Here is a 25,873-nt window from a genome sequence, read left to right as displayed (position 1 = left end):
TACAAGGGATAGCTTATTTTCAAGCAGCAAGCTGCCTTTATGTTTCTGGCTATTCTAGTATCCTGTTTTTTGTAGGAGCTGACAGTATTTTATTAATTAAATTAGTTTTGCTCAAAGACTGATTCTAAGTTCTCTATTAATAATTAGGGCTGTCAAGCGATTAAAAAAAATTAATCATGATTAATCGCACTGTTAATAATAGAATACCATTTATTTAAATATTTTTGAATGTTTTCTACATTTTCAAATATCTTGATTTCAATTACAACATGGAATATGGTGTGTACAGTGCTCACTTTATATTTATTTTTGATTACAAGTATTTGCACTGTAAAAAAACAAAAGAAATAGTATTTTTCAATTCACCTAATACAAGTACTGTAGTGCAGTCTCTTTATCATGAAAGTTGAACTTACAAATGTAGAATTACATTAAAAAAAAACTGCAGTAAAAAATAAAACAATGTAAAATTTTAGAGCCTGCGAGTCCACGCTCCTACTTCTTGTACAGCCAATCACTTAGACAAACAAGTTTGTTTACATTTGCAGGAGATAATGCTGCCCGCTTCTTGTTTACAGTGTCACCTGAAAGTGAGAACAGGCATTCTCATGGCACTGTTGTAGCCGGCGTGGCAAGATATTTACATGGCAGATGCACTAAAGATTCATACATCCCTTCATGCTTCAACCACCATTCCAGGGGATGTGTCCATGCTGTTGACTGGTTCTGCTTGACAACAATCCAAAGCAGTGTGGACTGACACATGTTCATTTTCATTATCTGAAATGAAGGTTGTTTTTCTTTTTTGGTGGTTCGGGTTCTGTAGTTTCCGCATTGGAGTGTTGCTCTTTTAAGACTTCTGAAAGCATGCTCCACACCTTGTCCCTCTCAGATTTTGGAATGCACTTCAGATTCTTAAACCTTGGGTCAAGTGCTGTAGCTATCTTTAGAAATCTCACATTGGTACCTTCTTTGTATTTTGTGAAATCTGAAGTGAAAGTGTTCTTAAAATGAACAACATGTGCTGGGTCATCATCCGAGACTACTATAATATGAAATATATGGCAGAATGCGGGTAGAACAGAGCAAGGGACATATAATTCTCCCCCAAGGAGTTCAGTCACAAATTTAATTAACACATTATTTTTTTAATGAGCATCATCAGCGTGGAAGCATGTCCTCTGGAATGGTGGCCGAAGCATGAAGGGGCACACAAATGTTTAGCATAGCTGGCATGTAAATACCTTGCAATGCCGGCTACAAAAGTGCCATGCAAATGCCTGTTCTCACTTTATGGTGACATTGTAAATAATAAGAAGGCAGCATTGTCTCCTATAAATGTAAACAAACGTGTATGTCTTAGCGATTGGCTGAACAAGAAGTAGGACTGAGTGGACTTGTAGGCTCTGAAGTTTTACATTGTTTTGTTTTTGAGTGCAGTTATGTAACCAAAAAAAATCTACACTTGTAAGTTGCACTTCCACGACAAAGAGATTGCACTACGGTACTTGTATAAGGTGAATTGAAAAATACTATTTCTTTTATCATTTTTACAGTGAAAATATTTGTAATAAAAATAATTATACACTTTGATTTCAATTACAACACAGAATACAATATATATGAAAATGTAGAAAAACATCCAAGATATTTAATAAATTTCAGTTGGTATTCTACTGTTTAATAGTGCGATTAAAACTGCAATTAATCGCTATAAATTTTTTTAATCGTGATTAATGTTTTTGAGTTAATCGCATGAGTTAACTGTGATTAATCGACAGCCCTATTAATAATTTGTTTTTATCACAGTCAAAGAAGCACCTGCTGCAGGTGAGGACAGACTTTTCTTACCACTGTTTAGTTTCATCAGACTGCTAGAATTAGCAGCTGTATTAATCTGCAGTGTTTACACCGCTAGCATTGTGATGACCAAGACTTTTTCAGCAAAACTCAAGAAAAGATGTGTTTATTTCATTTAACCATGTTTTCAATGTAGTCATAGCAAAATTTTCACTGACCTAGAATTCAAGAGTTGAAAAGTAACAAAAGAATAACAAAGAATTATATATATTTGTAAGTTCCTTTCACTAGCTATGCTTTGCTTGGGCTTTCTGTTTTTGTAAAGGGTTACATAAATGTAAAATATCAATGAATGCTTAAGCAAAATCTGCAAGTGATTTGTGAAATGTACAATATTCACTCAATATTCTTTTATGAGAAACCAGAAAAAAATCTTTGATGAGAAACTAGGAAAATGTCCATTTATAAGGTAATTTAAATCAAGAAAAGTTCAATGGGCAATTGGATTGCAGGTCTAGAGTCATTAGAATGAAATGCTGTTCACTTTTAGATGAAGCAGATTGGTAAACAAATGTACCAAGATTTTAGTAAAAACAAATTGAATGTTGCAGAGCTGATAAAGAGAAAATTGCTTTACAAAAGAAACTCAAGACCAGCGGTATTACTGTTGACCATGTTGTGGGAGTACGGGCATCAGAGTCAGAGAAAGAGCTGGAAGAACTAAGAAAACGGAATATAGACTTAGAAAATGAAATTGCTCATATGAGGTAAGAGTTGTTCCAAAAGGAGAGACCCCATTTGGAAAGTTTACAATTTTTCCCCTTAAATACATTTTGGGTTTATTGTTCAAGGAATTAATTCACATAAATAGAAGCTGGCTCCCAGTGCATGAAAGTGAAAACACAGTTGAGTCGTTAGATCAACTATAACACCTTAGCGCTAGTTTTTTTTTCTCTCAAGTTTTGGAAACGTGTTATCTTTTCAGTGTGTATGCATAATGCACCATTATTGGTAACAGAAATTTCACATAAACATCAAGAGAAAATAGACTCTTAGGATTTCTTAAGGCTGAATACTATGAGTTCTTGGATCCTGGGGTTTATTTAATTCAGTTTATATAAATAAAATTGATTTAGTATAGCTACATTTACCTAACAAAAAATATTTAAAATCTTCAGTCTAGGAAACCAGAAGTCCATACTTGATTTACATTAAAGGATGCTTTCCTGTATTAATAACAAACATTGATTTGTTTATTTTTGATATAGAACACAACAGGCTCTCCCACGAGATTCTGTGGTAGAAGAGTTACATTTAAAAAATCGATATTTGCAGGAAAAGCTTCATGCATTGGAGAGACAGTTTTCAAGAGACACATTTTCAAGACCTTCGGTAAGCAAACAAATTTATGTTATTACCCAAATTGAAAATTGAATGCATCTCCTACTCAAAGACATATTTATCATCCATCTGTTATTCTGTAGTATTTGGTCCATTTTGTTTCAGGTTGCAATCATCCAATACAGCATCTGAAAAAATGAACTTTTTTCTCCTTTATTAACCTTATGGCAAGAATGTTTAGCATATTTTTTAATTCTAAGAACTAAAATGTATTACTGTTTTTCATAAACATTATGGAGTTAAAAGGAAGAAAGATGTGCTTAGTGCTATAAGCACAGAGGACAGATACAGTAACTCCTCACTTAAAGTCGTCCTGGTTAACGTTGTTACGTTGCTGATCAATTAGAGAACATGCTCATTTAAAGTTGCGCAATGCTCCCTTATAATGTTGTTTGGGTGCCGCCTGCTTTGTCCACTGCTTGCAGAAAGAGCAGCCCGTTGGAGCTAGCTGGTGGGTGCTTGGAACCAGGGTGGACTAGCAGCCCCCCTATCAGCTCCCCGCTCCCCTAGGTTCCCTGTGCAGCAGCCGTCCAGCAGGCTATCAATTGCCGGCAGTTCAGCTGTCCCTCCCCCCACTGCCATGTGCTGCTCCTGCCTTCTGCCTTGGAGCTGCTCCCTGGAGCCTCCTGCTTGCGGTGCGCGGGTAGGGGGTAGAGGGGGGCTGATGTCAGGGTGTCCCTCTCCCCCCTGCTCCTGTCCCCCGCTTACCCCATTTCCATAGAGCAGGGCGGGACACACGACAGGGATCAGGACAGAGGGAGCTTTCTGGCAGTAGCTTCTGTCTCAGCTTGTTGATCTACTTAAAAAGGCAATGTACTTAAAGTGCGGTCAGCGTACTTAAAGGGGCAATGCACATTTCTCTCTCTCACACACGGGGTGTGTGTCTCTGTCTGCCATGCTGTCTCCCCTCCCTCCGTTTGTGCTGCCTTGTAGAGTGTGAGGCTACGTTAACAACTATGTGTTAACCCTTGAGGGCTTAGCCGAGTGCTAGATTTAGCAGTAAGGCATTCCCTGGGAAATATCCCCCAACCTCTTCCACCCTTTGACTGCCCCACCTCAACCAAGCTTCACAATCATCATTGCTGTGTACAGTATTACATTGTTTGTTTAAAACTTATACTGTGTGTGTATAAAATATAGTCTTTTGTCTGGTGCAAAAAATTTCCCTGGAACCTAACCCCCCCATTTACATTAATTCTTATGGGGAAATTGGATTCGCTTAACATCGTTTCGCTTAAAGTCGCATTTTTCAGGAACATAACTACAACGTTAAGCGAGGAGTTACTGTACTCCCTACCTCAAAGGTCTTACAGTCTAAAAGACATAAAAGGCAAGACACACTGGGAGACCCAGAGGAAGGTCTTGGCTTAGTGTAGGGTTTTTCCCCCCCCCCTTTCATTATTTATTGCCTAGCATTGGCTAGTGTTTGGAGCTTGTTTAGGAGAGATTTGCTTTTGAATAGAACGGGGAACCGGCACAATAAGATGGAGGACAGTGTAGGGCACAGCATGGAAGAAGGTACAAAGCTGGGTGTGGCTGTAGGAAATAAATAATTCTTCTTTGAATGTGTATCAGTGTGAATCCCACTGTAGGTGTGCATGCACCTCATGCACAAGATCAGATTTTTTTTTTTTAATAGCAATGTCTGTCAGGGCTGTACATGTGCCCTTTGCTTCCTTGTGAGGGCATAAAGGGTGGAGTGGCTGTAGTCCTCCCTCTGTTGGGTATGCACCTGAAGAGGAGAACCCCTATGGACATGTCTTGAAGAATTCCAGTTACTGCACAAGGTGAGTAACCCCTCCTTACAGGAAAAAGAAAAAACATAAAACACAATCTACAGTCTATACTTATTAACAATTAGACTATTCCTGTCTAATAAGGTATTTCGCATCCAATGGTCTGTCTTTCAGTGCTTATCCAGCCCATAAAGCTGGGATTCACCATTCATAAGACCTCTCCTTCCCGCTGTCAGTCTTCTCCTATAAAGGATAACCACTAGGGCCATTTCTCCTGCTCTTTTACAGTAGGCTATTGTCTCTTAACCAAGAGGGCCCGCTCTTCTCAGAACTCTCATGAGGTTCGTTTGTCTTTGTAAATCTCCAGCCTGCATTTAATCCAGACAGTAACCATGGGCTGTCTCCAAGAATGTTCATTTTACTTACATTGCTTGAGTCTGCTGTCAGACTCCCCCTCCTCAGGTGATAGGTTTCACTCACAACAGATTTGGAACACAATATCCTACAGGTTACATCACTCTAAAATTGTTTTCCATACAAACATCTTGTAATAAACATGACAATCAGGTAGTTCCTTGTTTTCGGCAGAGACCACACAAGACCCTCTTCTGTGTAATATCAAGAAAATGGTCGAACACAGATGTAATGTACCTAACAGCACATGCTTGGGCATGTCTGTGACACACTGACTGTGGCATGAACAAGAGTATTTTTAGCCTTTAGAATAGAGAAGAAGCTCCAGCTCTTTTAAATGTTCAGCAGATAGAAACAGCACTATTGTTAACACCTTGAATGTGTAGGGAGAAGACAAGTAGTCAACGATTACCCAGCTTTGTGAGATTGAGAGCCTGGGAGGATGCTGTGTTGTCCACAGCAATGGAACATTGGGGAGGAGATAATGAGTTTGGTTTTGGCTACATAGTCTCTTGCACCCAGAGTTCTCTGTATTCCTAATGTCAGATTATCTGGTTCTTAATAAATCTACCACAAGTGGACATGATGTTATATATAGGTATGCTGTCTTATTTCTTTTACTATCTACCTCTTTTCTTTTCATGCTTCATTACACCTTTCTTCTGCTTCAAACAGAGTGCTGCATGTGACACAGCTGCATTGACTAATTCCTCTTTTGCTAACAATGTCAGTAAACACAAGCACTTGAAATATCCGTGGAAGAAAACTGCTTCAAGTAAGGGCAAAGTAAAACACCAACCCACTCTTAGTATTACAAATGGCAGTGGAATAGATGAGGGTGCAAACATTACTGATGAATGCCATCAGGCTGCTGGAGATGCAATTACTGAATTAACTCCAGAACAGGAAATTGAAGATTGTGAAAAACATGAGAATTCAAATAATTCTAGGGTAGGATCAAAAGGCAAAAGGAGAAGCTCTCTGAAAACCGAAGCTGATGAAGAGGGTATCAGTGATGAACAAGAAAATGTAACAGGACCTGAAGAGGGTGAAGTTAATGAAGAACATGATGGAGAGAAAGAAGGGAAGCAAAAAGTGTGCAAGCAATCAACTAATAACAATGAAGGAAGTAGAGCAGAATCTTGTGCTGCTAGAATGAGTTGCAATCAGTCTGATTCCGGGGAGCCTTCTAATCAACCTAATGATTATAAGCCAGAAAATATAAAAATGAATAATGGAGTGGATAAACACACTGAAGAAGATACATATGGAAATCACCAAACTGATACAGAGGGGACTGAACCAACCCCAGGACTTTGTGAAATGCCTCAGGTTTGGCACTATAGCAGTCCTTTAATCCTTCACTTCCCTATTAGCTGCATTGTTTATATGTCTACATGATATAGACTAAAATATTTATTGTAAAATAGTTTGTTTCCTGATACGCATTTAGTTTTTTGATTATCTTCCTGCTGTGTGCTTCTTTAGCAGTCTGTGCTGTGACAATATCTTTTATATTTATTAGAGAGAATATATTTTACTAGTGAGGCAGTTGCTTTATTCCCCCATGTTTTTATTGGTGATACTTAGTTCATTAATTCTAATTATTTGTGGAATTATCAGAGTTTCTTTATTTTATCTTTGCAGGTTTCTATTTTTATTTTATATTTATTTCAAGGGAGACTATCCTTAGTTTTTACTCCCTTATCTCTACTCATGTTGTAATCCTGTGAGAGTAAGTCCCTTGCACATATATTCACAATTGGGCCCAATGTGGAGTTTTTTGTTTCCTTGTTCAAACTTTTTTTTTTTTTTTTAAATCCAAGCAGTTTGATCTTGTTGAAAAAGAGAAAAGGTTCTTGGGATTTTTCTTTTTCTTCTGAGACTAACTTTGCATAAATTATGCTAACAGTTGGAGCCTCTTGGCTAGTGACAATTTATAGCTGTTTCAAAGTTGAGTCTCTGTAAAAGTATAGTAGAAATAATTACACTTATCTTTTATTAATTCTTGCATTCTAATTTGTTCATCTTACTTGGTGCTCAGATTCTATGGTAATGAATTTGGTACAGAATACCTAGATGGATAGTTACACTATGGTCTCATAGTCACAGCAGTGGACTGGTACTCAAACAGCCTGGCTTCTATTCCTGGCTCTGCCACTGATGCTCTGGGTGACTTTGGGCAAATCTTTTCACCTCTGTGTGTTTCCCCTTTGTAAAAATACAGATAATAATGCTTGCCTCCTTTATTAAGATCTACAGATGAAAAGTGAGGTATAAGCGCTAGGTGTTACTAGGGACCAGATTCAGATATCCTTTTCCTGTTGAGATGCACTTTAGTCTCAATGATCTGACTTCAGTGGGGGACTGATTATAGTGTGAAGTGCTATCAATGTGAGTAAATGTATCAGAAGGTGGCTCTAAAATAGATGCTATTCACAAGCACAGTATCCCTGTTTAGAACACTGTAATTTTTTCCCTTACTAGATTTTGAGATTTCAAAATACAGTGTTTATTTTTGCCAAACAGAAGTCTATACTGTTTTATACCTTCACTTCACTTAATTTAAGCAAATTTTTAAAATGTTCATAAAGGAATTAAAGGAAGAAGTTGAGTCAAAGGTCCACATTAGCTTTCTCTATCTGCTTTATTAACTTTAATGTGGTAAAAAAAATACTGATGGGTGAACTCTATAAGAAGGTATCTTGCTGTATAAACACTTTTTTTAGTCTCAGTATTTCAATATGGAATGTAACAGGATTGTATCTTTATTGCCCAGATTATTGATCGTTATCCAGTGTAACTAATGTAAGAATTAATACCTCAACATTTAATAATATTTTATTCTGCTCCTTCCCTTTCTTAAGACATCAGGAATAGGATCAGATGATCAGTGTCAAAGACAACAGGAGCTTCAGAAAGAAAATTTGAGGTTATCATCTGAAAATGTTGAACTAAGATTCCAGCTAGAGCAGGCTAATAAAGATCTGCCAAGATTAAAGGTATTTTTTTTTTTTAGCATATAACACATTTTAAAGGCTCATTGAGAATGTAATTGTACATTTAAAAAAAAACTTCTGTGAACTCTGTTGTGCTAATACATATTCCATACATACTATATACATTTGATGTAAATATATTGAAAACCAAAAACACTGGGGGCAGATTTCACAAGCCCACCTGTAAGGTCTAGTCTTTCAAATAAATACATCTACTTACAGCTTAGGGGTCTAAAGCCCCCGTCCTGCAATGAGTACCATAAGAGTGGAACCCTGCACCCTCAGAGAGGCACTTTAAAGTCAATGGAGTTGTGCATATGCACAGAGTCCTGCCCATTGTAGGGACCTAAATACGTAGCTGCAGTTTATCATACATAAATGTTTGCAAATTTAGAAAATTAATAATTAAATATGCCTGGGTAAGAGGTCCCTTTTAAATTTGTCCCTTTATGGTATAAATTATAGAGTGGGGTAGTAGCTGTTCCATAGTGAAGTTGAAGCCAGCTTCCCATTACAGTCCCTATTTTCAAACTGGCCCTTTCCCAACTTCTGCCCCCCATTTCCCTTCCCCGCCCCCCGTCGCCCAAAAAAAAAAAAACCAATCCAATTTCAGATTGACATCTCTCCTACTAGGGTAGAGTTTTCCTGGGAAATTTGTAAAAAAATCAGAAAAGGTGTTTTTGTTTTTTTTAAATTATTCCTATGTTCTAACATATTAGTTGAAGCTAGATTGTGCTGTACCCTAAGAATCTAGATTATGAGAAAATATACATAACTCTCACATAATCTGTAATCATTTTTTTGTTTGGGTTTTTAAAAAATCTTTATAATGCACTTAATATGTAAGACCAGCAGCATACCAACATTCTTTAATGTTTCTATTAAAGAATAAAATATGGGGGCAAACTTAGAGGGCATGGCTTTTGTAAACTGTGTGGTTGGTAGCAAGTGATGAATTATATGGCAAGGGGGAAATTATTTTTTGGTTTTGTTTCATGTTTCTCAAAGTAAACTAACTGAGGCTGGAAAATTTGTAATTTAAAAAATAAGTTTCAATTCACCTGTTAATTGAGTAAAACCTAAATAAAATGATTATTATTTGTATTCCTTAGGACCAAGTAGGTGACTTGAAAGAAATGTGTGAGCTTCTCAAAAGAGAGAAAGCGGAGGTCGAGCGCAAGCTAGGCAGTGTTAGAGGGGTGAGTAATGCTACTGTGTTTTTCAGAATAATTAAATGATTGAAATACACAAGTACGGTTTAATTACAACTGAAATGTTTATCATCAAGCAAAAGAAGATGGGAAATATTAGTTTTTACACTTTTTACATTAAGTAGTTCCTTAATTAAGGATCCAAGATACTAGTCAATTGTCTATTACTGTTAGTAAAGTTTCTCACACACTTAAATCTTTGCAGGATCAGAGCCTTAGTCTGCCATCTGGATTAACAACAGTTACCTGCAAAAATATCTCTTCACCAATATGAGAATATAGCCATAAGTGTATGCAAAATATTGAGTAATGTATTTGAAAATCTTTTGGTAGAGCTAACCAAATGGGATTAGGATGTTAGACAGTGGAACCTGTTGCTAGAGAAATATTCTGTTTTTTAATATACAAGAGGATTATATAAATGGAGCTTCAGTTTACCTCAAGCGTATCTTATTGATTGATGCAGTCTTCAGTTCCCTTCTTCATTCCTCAGAAGACCAGAAAACAAATACTGCAGCAAAACCAGCACTCCTCCATTACCAACGTCTCATGAAACCACAAGCGTGACACGTATAAGATGCAAACACTGTAAGAGCCACACTTGTGGCTCTTACACTGTACAAGGAGCGAAGTGTGCTGCCTCCACAATTTTTGCTCCCTGGGCTTCCCAAGAAGTAAAGAGGAGTCAGCATAGTGCTGCAGGGAGCCATAACAGGATTCCCCACATTCCTTTGACCTCCTACATTATGCCACTGTTTCTTTACTTCTTGACTTCAGAAGCAACAAGGTCTGCCTCCTCCTTTACTAGATAAGAGGAAAGTAGCTGTGAAATTCTCTTAATTTACTGAAGTGATTGTATGTTGGAGTTTACTATGTGTAGAGTCTTTTTCCCTTTTTTTTTTCCTGTATTAATGAAGTAGGAAGGGGAGGAGATAATCCACTGAAATGCAGTACTTCATACTTGCTTGGCCAAGTGGTGCATTCTAAAGAAATTTCGCACAGTGGAACTATGCTAATATGTATGTATAAATGCAGAATTTTCATAGCACAATGTATTTACATACCAAATGTATAAATGTTGTGTCAGTTCTTTTGATAACACAAAAATTTAGACCCCCAATCTTGCAATTTGTTGTGCGTGGACTTCCTTTGTGCCCTCCACCTCCATTTGTGTCCTAACAAATTTCAGATTCAGAACTATAATCCCAAATTATGGTTACCTTATTTTGTGTGTTTACAAGGCAATTAAAAAAAAAAACAAGACTTCAGACACATTTGATATCTCACTTAGAATTTCAAGCATTTACTTCATTATGCTTTTTTTCCCCTTTTCTTTTTTCCCCGCTGTCTTTTCTGTGTAGTCTGGTAGAAGTGGAAAGACCATTCCAGAATTAGAAAAAACCATTGGTTTGATGAAAAAGGTTGTAGAGAAAGTGCAGAGAGAAAATGAAGATCTGAAAAAGGCCCCAGGAGTTGTCTCTAATGAAAAACTAGTTAGCCTTGAACTTGAAAATGAGAGGCTAAAGGTACTGATTTAGCATTCATTATTATTTTGTGTAGCAACTTATATGTAAATTAATTAGGAAAACTGATGAATAATGTTATTTATGTTTTAGATGAAATACTTTCTGTAGTGTATATAATCAAACCTATTCATATTATATGGCAAAAAAAATTGTTTCAGTTAAAAAAAAAATCACAAATGTGAACTTTGTACTACACAGAAGCAAAGCTTTACATATGCACTTCCTCCACAAAGTACTAGACCCGCCAAACAAAATAGATGTTTTGTATTCTTTCACTCTCATAATTATATGAGTAACTTCTAAAGCAAAATGTGAATTTTAGTGTAATGCAAGTTATTGTGACACAGAGATGTGTTTCTAAGGGAAATTTTGATATTCAAAATATATTTTTATGTATTTGAGGTATATATACAAGCATGTGCTAAAGTAAATTGGGACCTGCATGTGCTAGATAACTGTAACATTCAAAATGAGAACTCAAAAGATTCTAAGTTGTGTAAATACATATTTTTTTGTTTTTTGTTTAATATTTAGTCTGAAATGGAAAAAATGAAACTTCATCTGGGTGGCCAGCTCAGTATGCGTTATGAATCAAAAACCAGAGGCATGGAAAAAATCATTGCTGAAAATGAGAGGCTACGTAAAGAGCTGAAAAAAGTACGGTTATAGGATAGCATCCAGCCATTTGAGCAAATGGTTGGTTATATTAAGCATCTTTTCTTTTAATTTGGCTGGAAGTATACATATTGAATATTGAATTTACACTTGTTCTGTTCAGTACACACTCAGATACTATTTTGATGGGCTCCCTAAATACAAAATAGATAGTATTCATTATATTCTTGATGCCATACCAATTTGTGCTGTAGTCCTATTAGATCACAAAGGCTAAGCAGAATTGAATAAGGCCAGTGTCTTGGATGGGAGACCTCCAAAAAATACCCAGATGCTATTGGAAATAGTGTTTATGATCTAGTATGTGGCGCTCTTCCATCTGAATCAGTACTGACCCAATTTCTGAGTGTAATTTTATAGAGTTCAGTGCTGCGTGAGGTTCTGTATTTTGGATAAGATAAAAGAAGCATAAATGCACTTTGCCACAATGTATATAATTTTGTGCCTCATTGGACAACAGGAAGCTGACACTGCAGAAAAGCTACGAATAGCAAAGAATAACATAGAGATAATAAATGAGAAGTTGACTGTGGAACTGGAAGAGACTGTTAAGAGGTTAAACTTTGCTGAAAGCAGAGGTCCACAACTCGAAGGAGCTGACAGCAAAAGCTGGAAATCAATTGTTGTAACAAGGTAGGAACTGAGAATAAAACAGGCAAAATGATTTGTTTTCTTTCTTAAGTATTTTTAAATGAATGATACTTTCATGATCATAGTTCTCAGTTCCTTTTCTAAAGCATTTCTTACTGACCTCATAGCAATCATTGATGAATTTACTATATTACATATGTTCAACATACAAACTTCTAACCCAGATCCAGCAGACATCTAGCCTCCTCAGCCATGTGCCCCTACACCCTGTTGGGCTCTGCTGCTTCAGAAACTGTTTACTGTTCTGAGAATGAACCCTCCCTTGCAGCTGCAAAATGCTGGATTGCTATGCTGAGGGGACTACCTTCCAGATTCTGCCCTGTACTATTACAGAATATTGTAACTGGGCTTTGAAGAATAATTTTGTGGTATTTGCTGAGCATGATAAGCAAGCCCCATAGCATCCTACCATGAAGGCAAATTCCTCCACAACTGATCAAACAACAGCCACCCACAAAACTGTTGAAAGGTCTGTGACCTGAATTTCTCCGACTTTGCCTTGTTAATAGCACTCTGGTGGTGGTGGTCAATGGGAAGGGATATAAACAGAGGGGTTATGCTGCTTCAAAATTACACCACCACAAAAAAAAACCCTCAACAAAACAATAGTCTGAGAGGAGGAAGGAGCCCCTTCCCCACATCAGGAGTATGATGGTAGATGAACCCCAGGCATCCTACAAAGGATTGGAGAGAATAGAAGGTAATATACCCAGACCCTTCTGCCTACCTTTCCAAGGGTATGTCTACACTACGAGAGTAGTTCGATTTTAGTTAAATCGAATATGTGCAATCGATATTAGAAAGTCGAACGTGTGTGTCCACACTAAGGACAGTAATTCGACTTTGTCAGTCCACACTACCAGGGAAAGCGTCGACATTGGAAGCAGTGCACTGTGGGCAGCTATCCCACAGTTCCCGCAGTCCCCGCTGCCCATTGGAATTCTGGGTCGAGCCCCCAATGCCTTCTGGGTAAAAAAATGTGGCGAGGGTGCTTTTGGGTAACTGTCGTCATCCGTCAGTCACTACCGCCCTCCCTCCCTCCCTGAAAGCGCCGGCGGGAAATCAGTTCGCGCACTTTTAGATCAGTGACAGCGCGGACGCCACAGCACTGCGATCATGGATCCCGCTGCGACCATCGCTGCAGTTGTGGCCGTTCTCAACGCCTCGCAGCTTATCATACACCTTTCCCTGAGGCAGATGCAGAGAAATCAGGCGAGGAGGCTACGGCACCGCCGTGAGGGCCTGAAGTCGGAGAGTAGCACAGAGCTGTCAGAAACCACGAGCCCCAGCGCCCAGGACATCACGGTGGCAATGGGGCATGTGGATTTTGTTGAACGGCGATTCTGGGCCCGGGAAACAAGCACGGACTGGTGGGACCGCATAGTGCTTCAGGTCTGGGATGAATCCCAGTGGCTGCGAAACTTTCGCATGCGGAAGGGGACTTTCCTCGAACTTTGTGAGTTGCTGTCCCCTGCCCTGAAGCGCAAGGACACCCGCATGCGAGCAGCCCTGACTGTCCAGAAGCGAGTGGCCATAGCCCTCTGGAAGCTTGCAACGCCGGACAGCTACCGGTCAGTCGCGAACCACTTTGGCGTGGGCAAATCTACCGTGGGGGTTGTTGTCCTGCAAGTAGCCAAGGCAATCGTCAAGGTACTGCTGTCAAAGGTAGTGACCCTGGGAAACGCGCAGGCCATCATAGATGGCTTCGCTGCGATGGGATTCCCAAACTGCGGTGGGGCTATAGATGGGACTCACATCCCTATCCTGGGACCGGGCCACCAGGTCAGCCAGTACATCAACCGAAAGGGCTACTTTTCAATGGTGCTGCAAGCACTGGTGGACCATCGGGGACGGTTTACAAACATCTACGTCGGATGGCCGGGCAAGGTTCATGACGCTCGCGTGTTCAGGAACTCTGGTCTGTTTAGACGGCTGCAGGAAGGTATTTACTTCCCGGACCACAAGATAACTGTTGGGGATGTGGAGATGCCTACAGTGATCCTCGGGGACCCAGCCTACCCGCTAATGCCCTGGCTCATGAAGCCCTATACTGGCGCCCTGGACACTGAAAAAGAACTCTTCAACTACCGGCTGAGCAAGTGCAGAATGGTGGTGGAGTGTGCTTTTGGCCGTCTCAAGGGGAGATGGAGAAGCTTACTGACTCGCTGTGATCTCAGCGAAACCAATATCCCCATCGTTATTGCAGCTTGCTGTGTGCTCCACAATCTGTGTGAGAGCAAGGGGGAGACCTTTATGGCGGGGTGGGAGGTTGAGGCAAATAGCCTGGCTGCTGATTACGCCCAGCCAGACAGCCGGGCGATTAGAAGAGCCCAGCGGGACGCGCTGTGCATCCGGGAGGCTTTGAAAGCCAGTTTCAAGGCTGAGCAGGGTACTCAGTGACTTTTAAGTTTGTGGACACACAAGCAGAACTTGCCCCCGTTTCTTTACCCAGTTGCCGTCGACTATCCTCTCCAATCACATACCCCCTTCACCCCCTTCCCAAAAAATAAAATCTGTTCTGTTTTGTTAATGGACACCATTGTCTTTATTACTGTTTTCGCGGGAATGTTTTAAACCTGGGACGCAGACTGTGGCGGGGGGCGGGTTTAGTGTTGTGATGCAAATGATGCTTCTAAACTCCAGGAATGACAGGCTCCACGGTGGTGGACTGGTTGTTTCAACGGAGCCTGCCAGCCCTCCTGGCTGGGACTGCGTGTATGTGTCGGCTATGTGACTGTCTTGCAGGGGGAGGAGGGTTACAGATCCCCTGCTGCGCGGCTCTGTGATCCAGGGTAAGGACCGCTGCATAAGATCTGTAACTGCCCTCCCCCGCCACCAAGTCACAGAGCAACACCACCCCCCCCACCACACAGAACATGAAAACCACCTCCCAGACTGACCAGGATAACTAGTCACTGCACTGTATATGTGCCCTGCTGCTGCACCTGCCCCCTGCTAAAGATGACTGTCCTGTCCAATGACCAAGCCCCTTCCCCCCCTTCAGACAGACTCCCCTCCAAAAGAAGAGGATGGAAACAGAAATGAACAGAAACGTATTCTTTATTAACAACCGCACATGGAACGGGGGGGTGAAACTTGGACGGGGTCTTGTGTGAGGCGGGTAGGAAAGGACTTTTCAAATTTTGGGGAATGAGAGCCTTCTAGTGCTAGAGCAGTCCGCAGGGGTGGAGTGAAATTTTTCATGGCCCCTTCCACCCCTCCGTGTTTGGACTTTGGGTGAGGGGGGTATGGGACTTGGTGGCGGGGCAGGGCAGTTACAGAGAGACTGCAGCGGGGCTCTCTCCTCCTGCCTCCGGTCCTGCAGAACATCCACAAGGCGGCGGAGCGTGTCCGTTTGCTCCCTCATTAGTCCAAGCAGCGTTTGAGTAGCCTGCCTGTCCTCCTGTCGCCACCTCTCCTCCCGTTCAATGTTTGCCCAGTGCATTTGGGACAAGTTCTCCCTCCACTGTGTCTGCTGGGCTGCCTGTGCTCGGGAGCATGCCATTAGTTCAGCAAACATGTCTTCCCGTGTCCTCTTCTTCCTCCTCCTAATGTGCGCTAGCCTCTGGGCAGATGTGGCTGTGGGAATTGGAAAAAGGGAGTGAATTCCTGAGACAGAGCAATGTATCTGTGAACAGAGAACATAGTCTTTCTCTGTGAACAAGACCATGCAGAGCACCTATCACACGCGCACTGAGGACAAGGTCGAATTTTCGGCCCTCGCCTACCGTGCCTGCGGTCTTGCTGTGGCGAGCTGAGGAGCAGGGCTGGACACCGGACTTTGTCTAGCTGGCAAACATGGTAAGCCGTAGACTTGTGGCCGCTTAAAACTTTAAGAGTGGCACTGGCCTCCTTTCACATAGAAAGCAATGCGAGTCTCTGCTGGCAGCAATCCTGCAAGCATGAACTCTGGCCCTGTCCCACCCCCTCGCGGCTGTAAACCGCGTGGCTGTAAACCGGCGGTTGCAGTTCTGTAAAGGGACGGGCAAGCAGTCCCAATACTAACTTTCCCCTACCTAATTCACAGCAGGGAGTCATGCCAGACATCACCCTCCTGAAGGTCTCGGAGAGCCAGAAGGAGAAGATGCTCCGGGACAGCCTGCAGAAACCGGGGCCATTTGCTGCGCTGCTCTGCAAGGCCATGATCCCGGAGTACCTGCTGGCGTTGTGGCAGGGAAACGTGTCCTACCACGGGGGGCCTAATAAGCTCTCCCTGCCCAGGAACCTGCTGATGAGGCTGGAAAAACACCTGCAGGAGGTGTATGAGGAGTTCTCCCCGGAGGATGTCGCCTCTATCCCCGGTTACATTGACCAGTTCTTGGCTTAGGTGCCCTTGGAGGGACAAATGACTGCAGGGTTTTGGGCACTATAATCATGAAGCGGACATTGTGCAATTTTTTGAAAATGGTTCGGACTATATATTGAGGCGCCCAAAGACAGACTAATCATGATACACTTTGCACTGATTCCCCTTTTGTTTGACTTTCCTGTTTACATGTTTTGAAGCACTTTACCCACTGTTAATATTTTCAATCTTCCTGTTTTGTTGCAAATAAATGTTTACATGTTTTAAAGCACTTTAGCTACTGTTAATATTTTAAATATGCCAGTTATGTTGTAAATAAATGTTTAGATATTTAAAACACTTACTGCTTGATCCTTCCCCTGAATCTGTGTCTGGGGTAACGGCGGGGGACGGTTGGTAGGGGATCTCTGTCAGGGTGATGAAGAGCTCCTGGCTGTCGGGGAAATCAGCGGTACCAGCGCTGTCGACTGCCTCGTCCTCCTCATCTCCTTCTTCATCTTCCCCGTCCGCTAACATGTCGGAGGAACCGGCCGCGGACAATATCCCATCCTCAGAGTCCACGGTCAGGGGTGGGGTAGTGGTGGCGGCCGCACCTAGGATGGAATGCAGTGCCTCGTAGAAACGGGATGTGTGGGGCTGGGATCCAGAGCGTCCGTTTGCCTCTTTGGTCTTCTGGTAGCCTTGTCTCAGCTCCTTGATTTTCACGCGGCACTGCGTTGCATCCCGGCTGTAGCCTCTCTCTGCCATGGCTTTAGAGATCTTCTCATAGGTCTTTGCATTCCGTCTTTTGGAGCGCAGCTCGGAAAGCACGGACTCATCTCCCCACACAGCGATGAGATCCAAGACTTCCCGATCCGTCCATGCTGGGGCCCTCTTTCTATTGGATTGCACGGCCATCTCTGCTGGAGAGCTCTGCATCGTTGCCACTGCTGCCACTGCTGCTGAGCTCGCCACGGTGTCCAAACAGAAACTGCGCTTCAAACTGCCCAGACAGGAAAAGGAATTCAAATTTTCCCGGGGTGTGGCTGGTCAGAGCATCCGAGCTCGGACTGCTGTCCAGAGCGTCAACAGAGTGGTGCACTGTGGGATAGCTCCCGGAGCTATTAGCGTCTATTTCCATCCACACCTAGCCTAATTCGATATGGCCATTTCGAATTTAGCGCTACTCCTCTCGTTGGGGAGGATTACAGAAATCGATTTAAAGAGAGCTCTATGTCGAACTAAATGGCTTCCTCGTGTGGACGGGTGCAGGGTTAATTCGATATAACGGCGCTAAATTCGACATAAAAGCCTAGTGTAGACCAGGCCCAAGATAATATATTTTTAGTAAACAGTTGGGCCTGTAGCCAGTCAATTCTTCCACCTGTAGTGGATGGGAAAGTGTTACTCTGATCTTAAGGCATCAAGTTCCCTCTGTTTTAGCCATAATAAATATATTTGCCCAGAAAAAATGCATAATGAACACTTTCTTAGCTAATATTGAAGGAAAGTTTGTTTTCCACATACTGTGGTAAATTATATTAATTGCTCAACAACACTATTCATGTAACTTCCATTCTTCTACAGTCAATTCACTTAATAAATGTTGCCTTGTGGATCTTTTCTCCTAACTATGAGTTATTTGACACTAGATTTACTCTTATTGTAGCAAGTAATTTAATGTTGATGAATTTCATTATAAACTGCTACATACACCTCTACCTCAATATAACGCAACCCGATATAACACGAATTCGGATATAATGCGGTAAAGCAGTGCTCCGGGTGGGGGTGGAGGGGGGGGCTGCGCACTCTGGTGGATCAAAGCAAGTTCAGTATAACACGGTAAGATTTTTTGGCTCCCGAGGACAGCGTTCTACTGAGGTAGAGGTGGATCATGTTCCTCAACTGTTCCCTTGAAAATCAAAGCCAACACCCATTCTTATGCTCTGTACAAGTTATTTACAAACAGGGTGGTTGTTTTTCCAAAACTTTGACAGCCTATCTAAATAAGAGTTAGAACTCTAGAACATTAAGGGTATGTCTGTACTTGGAACTGGGGGTGTGATTCCCAGCTCAAGGAGACATACTCATGCTAGCTTTCACTGAGCTAATGGGCTATCAATAGAGTGTAATTGCGATGGCACAGACAGGGGGATGGGTACGCCCTAAGTACCCATTCAAGACCATAGGTACATACTCAGTGTGACTAGCCTGTCCTGCTGCCTGTGCTGTTTGGCTACATTCTGTTTTTAGCACACATGCGCATGTTCTACTGAGGTCACCATCTTTGTTTTTCAAAAGGTTAGATTTTGCTATAGTCCTTTGGACTGTGTGTTGGGTTTGCAGGATGGGGAAAAAAATATTTTCTAGACTAAGCATAGTATTTGCAGAATAGCCTTAATTTTCTTTCCTGTTTTCAGGATGTATGAAACTAAGATGAAAGAACTGGAAACTGATGTTGCCAAAAAAAATCAAAGCATTACTGATCTTAAACAGCTACTGCGAGAGGCAACAGAGCGTGAACACAAGATTGAAAAAAACACACAGGACTTAAAGGAACAAGTGAGTAAAACATAGTCTAACGGTGACAAATTTATCTTATCTATAATAATAAAAAGCAGATTTTTTTCTCCCTTGTACACGTCTGTAGGTTTGTTATTGTAATGTTTTTCATTATTTGTGTACCCTAACTATACATTTCCATACTTCAGCATGTTTGGATTTCTTTTAAATTTAACCTTAGCTGTGAATGTGCTTGGTTAACAAAGCTTAATATTGGTCTAATCCCTATAATGTGATTAACCCTAAATTTCTGATATGAACTCTCAACTTTAACTCTATTTTAACATAATTAAATGGGAAACATAATCAGAGGTAGACTTTCCACCACTTTACACGTCTAAACATTTATCACTGTAGTATTGTTCGTAAGTGCTGAGCTGTAGGTATGGATATTTTAATATGCCTTAAAATTTTCTTCTAACTCATTCAATAGAGCTGTTTGTTGACTTAGTTCTTGCACTATGCTCAGAAAGTCAATCTCCTTATTCAGACTTTAGCTTTCATGGGTTGGTTCAGAGGGTGGAATCCCACAGTGTATAAGAGGAAGGCTTTCAGTTTGACATTTTATCATTTAACTTGTAACTGTTTAATGTTATATTCTGTATATGCAGAACGTAGAGATGCTTACAAGTGTATTTAATATACTGAAAAATATAAATTAATAAACACTTTACAATCATATGTTTAAAAAGAAAAGTTGGGTCAAATTTTTGGCCCACTAGACTTGACACAGAGTTCTTTTAAATGTCCCGAGTAATTAGCCCCAGGACTCTATTTGCCAGGATTAGCCCCAGTCTTGTCTTGTTTTTAATGGGTATATCACATTTCTCCAGCATTATATGAGCAATCAAAGGTTTGTCAGAATGCATAGAACTGTGACTTATTTTGAGTAATTTTTAAAGTTTAAGTGCTAGTTTTGGATTAAGTATCAGTAATCTGAACACTGGGCTGGGGCAAAATCAGCAGAGATCTGTATGTAAACTTTGCCGTTTTTTATTATCAATCTGGAGCAAGACACTGCAATTTATTTGTCTCTCTCAAATAAAGTTTGCAGCTGTTCTTCATCAAACATAACTCTATATCAGCAGAACAGAAATTGTGGATGTGATTAAGAATAAACACTTTAGCAACAATAGATTAAAATACCCAATACAAAAAGCAAAACTATATGAGATCATTGACTATTACAATTCATTTGAGAAGCATGTTCATTCAAATGCCCTAACTGGAATAAACCTCTTCTAATTGAAATACAAACCATTGTATTCATAACATATCTAGCACAAAAAGATAACGGCTTTATTTAGGAAATACTGATTTAAAAGTTTTGCTTTATTAAAATACTACCTCTAAACTCTCTCCCTATTGACCATTTCATCCTTGAAAGATACCATCTTCACAGAATTCTCATTCTTGGGCCTTAGTTCATTGGAGTGAAACTGGCAAAATTCCCCAGGGTCTGTGTTTTTTTTTTTAACCTGATAGTAAGGTAGAGCGTGAGCTAGGCCTCACAGTATACATAACTCACCCCCTATTCCCATGTATAAATGCTTCCCTTTGAACAAGCCATTTGTACCCTGCCATTGACAAAATGTCCCATTGACTTAGGTCAAGAATACACTGTGATTTAAAGGATAGAACACAAGGTGGAGACTATGCCTACACTTACAGAAATGTACAGTACAGGCACTACACATGTAGCTATATATCTGTGACAGACCCTCAGGGTAAAATCTGGAACTGTGGGACCCGGTATGCCCTTAACTCTTCAGCCAGGGTTGTCTCTTCCAATGCTACGCTAGTGACAAGCAGCAAACCCGCCCAGGTCCTATTATCACTCAGCTAACAACATGCAGAGACACACCCAGCTAAGCTGCATGAGTGCTCTCCAAGCCACTCAAACTGTACACAGGGAAACATCAGCAAATTCCCCCCAGACTCAGCCTTCAACCCCAGAAATGTTATACTGCTCAAGACCCTCTTGAACGATGCAAGCTCATTAATTAGTTCGCCACTTTATCAAAGGATACAGTGGACATGCACCAGCCTTTGTAATCTCAGCAGATTCCCCCAAGCGCTTAGGACGAACTCACTGGTTAAGATTAAACATTAAAATAAGTTTATTCACTACAGAAAGATAGATTTTAAGTGATTATAAGTGTTAGGTATAAAGGTCAGAGATGGTTACATAAGAAATAAAAAGTAAACACGCATTCTAAATCCTAAACTTTATCAGACTAAGCATGGGTTGAATCAATCAGTTTATCTCACCCCACTAGGCACTGTAAGCAGTTCACAGTTCTTAATACTGCTTAGCCTAGGACCCAGTTAAAAGTCTTTTTCTTCCCAACATTCTTATTGCCTTCAGAGTAGGTGGGGGAGGAGAGAGGTGATCTTATGATGCCACTGTCCCTTATTTTATACCCTCAGTTCATGGGCCTGGAAAAATACTGGCTCAGACATGGAGTCAGGTATCACATGTCCTGATACGTTGCTGAGTCAGGGAATTAAGCAATCCCCATTGTGTAGAGCTCAAGCAGCTGTCTCTTATTGAATAGTACATCTCTTGTTACAATTCCCCTGCTGGTCAATGGCTGGTGATGGTCACTTAACACCTGTCAGGCTGTAGGTCACGTCCTTTGTTGCCACTAGAGAGCTAGCTGTGGGCGTCTCCCAGACTCACAACATATTTCAGTAACAACCATATAGCAAAATCTCATAACTCTGTGTAGAATGAAGATATACATATTTTGACAGAACAGTGAGTTTCAGCAAATCATTACTTTTCATATGAAACCTTACAGGGCATTCTTTGTACAAAATATAACCATATACAAGTGGTGAATATGGGGGTTACAGGGTGCTATTTTGAAGTACAGTAAGTCACATCACAGTGAAAAGTAGACCACATCCACATTTGTCACTGTTGTGTGTAGCTACATGCCAAAATGAAAGGCTCTAGCAGCTCCACACTACTGGAGCCTTTCACTGTGGCAATGGGAAGCTGGCAGAGCCTTTCACTGTAGCAGGGAAACGCTCTGGCAGTGGGGTAGCTGCAGGATACTGCACTGCACTAGTTAAAATAGCAGTGTAGATGTGGGAAGCACTGCTTGGGCACGTAGAGAGCCTGTGTAGGATATATACTGTAGGAGTTCAAGCATGTAGGATACTCTACTCGCCTAATCCATGCCTCCTCATCTACACTGCTATTTTTACCCATGCTAGTTGCGTGTGCAGTGTCTGTACTCTACATGCCACTGTGAGTGTAGACATACCTTGAGTCCAGAGAACTGAGTTCACGTCCTGTGTCTACCGCTTACTTGCTGTGTGATTTTGAGCAAGTCACTTTCTATCTCCAAACTTCAGTTTGCCCCTCTGTAAAATTCAGCTAATACAACTTGCCTTTCTTTGTAAAGCACCTTGAGTGATCTACAAAAGAACAGCACTTTATGAGAGTAAAGTATTATTATTTATCCTGTTTGAAGGATCTCAAGAAAGGGAGAAACTCTTTGATGTGTCTGTCTCTTTGGATCAGTGTGTATCTAGCACTCCTACTCTCTTGAAGGCTTCCCAATCTTAGGGCTCACTCAAATAGGTTCAGTGAGGTGACTACTATACTATTTCCCTCTGACCTGCCACCAGTAGCGAGCCATGTCACACAGCCAGAGCTCTTGCTAGGGCCACATTGTGCAAGCCCTCAGCGGCCACAGGAAGGTTCCATTCATCTGTATCTAACCTATCCAGGACCAAAGATTGAAGGGAGTGCATCCACTTTGTCCCAGAATTCTTGACTTCTCTGTATAGTCCCCTATTGGACTGATCTGCATTTTATTTGAACTGATTATTTCCCATTTATCTTCCATTGTTTTCAACTGACTACCATATTTTCAACTAATTAGTTATTTGACTGCATTTATCTAGGTGATTTGCCAATTGTGCTGTTTGATTTGTCTGATTCTTTGAATGCCTTGTTTTAACTGATTGCTGCCCATACCCACTGCCACCTCTACTTTGCTTTCTTCCATATTTGATAATGCTCAAAACTCCTTCTGACTCCTGACCACTTCCCTTCTCCCAAAACCTCTGAGGCCTTGGCTACACTTGGCAATTCACAGCGCTGCCGCGGCAGCGCTGTGAAGCGCAAGTGTAGTCGCACCGCCAGCGCTGCGAGCTCTCTTGCAGCGCTGTAAGTACTCCACCTCTCCGAGGGGAGTAGCTTGCAGCGCTGCAGGCACTGATTACACTGGCGCTTTACAGCACTGCACTCGCTGCGCTCGGGGGAGGGGGGGCGTTTTCACACCCCTGAGCGCAGCAAGTTGCAGCGCTGTACAGCGCCAGTGTAGCCAAGGCCTGAGAGAGAACAGTATGTGAGGATAAAGGACACTAATTCCTCAACTACTGACTATGGGCCTGATCCTACAACCTTTACTCATAAGTAATTGTTTCTAACAAAAATAAGGATCACATGATCAGGTCCTCTGCTTTTATTGCTTAAAAGATGTTAGTTATGATCAGCTTCAAACAATGTGAAAGTTAATACTTTAAAATAGTGGAATTCATAGAGATTAAAATTTTACCTTCATTTAATTTTTTTTACATAATCAAGTCCTTAGGGCCAAACTTAAAGGTATTTAGGCATCTAGAGATGCAGACAGACACCTAGTGGGACTTTCAAAAAGCACCTAAGGAGGCTAGGCCTAGCTCACTTTGACACTTTTGTAAATCCCACTAGATGTCTATCTGCATCTTTATGCATATAAATACCTTAGTAAATCTGGCCCTTGATCTTTATCTAGACTACTCTGTATTTTCTATTCCTTCCTACAAGGCAGCCGAAGCACTAATTCATATTTACTAGAATAGGCTTGCAGATAACTTCAGAGGCTTTATAGGAATTACCAGCATCTACAAAGACGCTTCTGAAAGATTTTATATTGCAATTTATTTGTTTGTCCAATTAAAAGTTCAGTTTACCTTTTCTTTAAGATTAATACTACAATTCTCTCTGCTACTAGGCGTCTATTTTTTCCTTTCCCTGTATTACTTTATCTATTGTATTCTCAAATTGAGTTGCTTTGAATTAGTAAATGTAACTACAGATATTGTTTTCAAATGTAAAATTTCCTCATTTTCCTTATACTTTTTTTAAACTTAAGATTGAGCTTCTCAAACACTTTCCTGAAGGTGCTAGCACAGAGCAAGGTCTTGCCAGAGAGCTTCAGCTTCTCAGGTAAAGTACCAAGAATCACTCCTAAAAAATGAACCCCCGCTCCACCATGTACAGAAATGAGAATGAGAAGTTCTTAGAGAGGAATACCCAGAGCAATTTTTACTCTTCACAATATTTCAAATTAATTGTTTTACAGATTAACCAATAATCGGCTGGAGAAGGAAAAAGCAGAACTAGCTCACCAGGTGGAGGCTTACCGACATCAAACAGGCATCAATGCAAGCGAAGGCTCTGCAGCCGGTAGTCCTTTTCAGTATCTAAAGTATAAGGATTTTTCAATAATTTGGGCTGGAATCTGCTCTCATTTACTACACTAGTGAGAATTGGGAGTAATTCCTTAACAGTAAATTAAATTACAACCGTGTATGTATTATACAACTGCTATCAGAAATCATGTTTTAGGCTATCCACTAGCAAGTTTACAGCTACTCAGTACTGCTTGTAACCACATAACAAGTGTCAGGACGGGGGCGTAACAGTGGAACTATGCTATTAAATTAATTTTTAAAAGCACCTTTGAGCTAAAGAACATTTACCACAGCTCCCTTCCTTCAGTTTTGGAATAGTTTCTCAAGAGAAGTGGTAGGAGCACTGTTGATTGAATCATTTAAAACTGGATTGGAAAATGCACTGGAGTAAATGACATAATTGCTTTCTTCTGTGTTTAACAGTCTAGCACTGCCAGGCGCACTGGATTTAAAAAACAAAAGTTTCAGCAGAAACATTCAGCTATCACAGTGAAATTAACAATGTTGGTCTTTAAACTTATTACCAGGAACCAAGGTTAATAAGACTTAATTTAAAAAAAAAAAGGGGGGGCATGTCAAACCTCTCAGAGCTATTGTTTCAGATTCATTTCAGATTCTGACTGCAGATTCATTAAGATAGCACTGCACTCAGTCAATCAAAATGTTTACTTCACAACAAAGACTAGCCGCTTAATATTTTTCATTGAGACCTTGTTGTACAGAAATAGATGGAGCCACCAGAATAGTGTTGGGGATGACTTTTTGCCACACTGCAATATTGGGTAACTGGGTTTAATGTTCTCCACTATGTACTGCTTATTAAATATAATAGTTATGAATAGGTTAAGCATTTTAATTGTCTTGCAGTATCTTGAATTTAGTAATCTAACTTGTCCTTTTCATAACATGATTATTTTTTAGAGAAAGGCAGAATTGACAAATTAATGGTAGATGTAGTAGATCTCCAGACACAGCTGCAAGCCTCAGATCTGGAAAAAAAGCAACTTACAGTGAGTATTGTATGGATACCACCACTGTGATATTGTTCACTTATCTTATGAACTAATGGACAGCTAAGAAAGAAGATTACATCCACCCATTAGTTGAGGTCTTATATCTGTAGTTACATTTA

At 40.8% G+C, this 25,873-nt stretch overlaps 1 protein-coding gene across 1 annotated transcript in view; it reads left to right on the top strand.

The window, feature by feature from the left end:
* The window catches only part of CEP290 (centrosomal protein 290), a 115,960-nt gene that overhangs the window by 89,014 nt on the left and 1,073 nt on the right, over positions 1–25,873 (top strand). Inside the window, exons 42-52 of the mRNA XM_026648828.2 lie at positions 2,412–2,567; positions 3,069–3,192; positions 8,219–8,353; positions 9,463–9,549; positions 10,923–11,087; positions 11,622–11,744; positions 12,223–12,395; positions 19,122–19,263; positions 24,420–24,493; positions 24,630–24,733; positions 25,663–25,751. Of these exons, the coding sequence (XP_026504613.1) occupies positions 2,412–2,567; positions 3,069–3,192; positions 8,219–8,353; positions 9,463–9,549; positions 10,923–11,087; positions 11,622–11,744; positions 12,223–12,395; positions 19,122–19,263; positions 24,420–24,493; positions 24,630–24,733; positions 25,663–25,751 (1,372 nt within the window). The remainder of the gene's footprint in view (positions 1–2,411; positions 2,568–3,068; positions 3,193–8,218; positions 8,354–9,462; positions 9,550–10,922; positions 11,088–11,621; positions 11,745–12,222; positions 12,396–19,121; positions 19,264–24,419; positions 24,494–24,629; positions 24,734–25,662; positions 25,752–25,873) is intronic.

The sequence above is a fragment of the Terrapene carolina genome, unplaced genomic scaffold (assembly GCF_002925995.2).
Source record: "Terrapene carolina triunguis isolate 2854851 unplaced genomic scaffold, T_m_triunguis-2.0 Scaffold68, whole genome shotgun sequence".
NCBI lineage: Eukaryota > Metazoa > Chordata > Testudines > Emydidae > Terrapene > Terrapene triunguis.
Note: the sequence above shows the minus strand (reverse complement) of the source record. Positions and strands in the feature narration are given on the sequence as shown.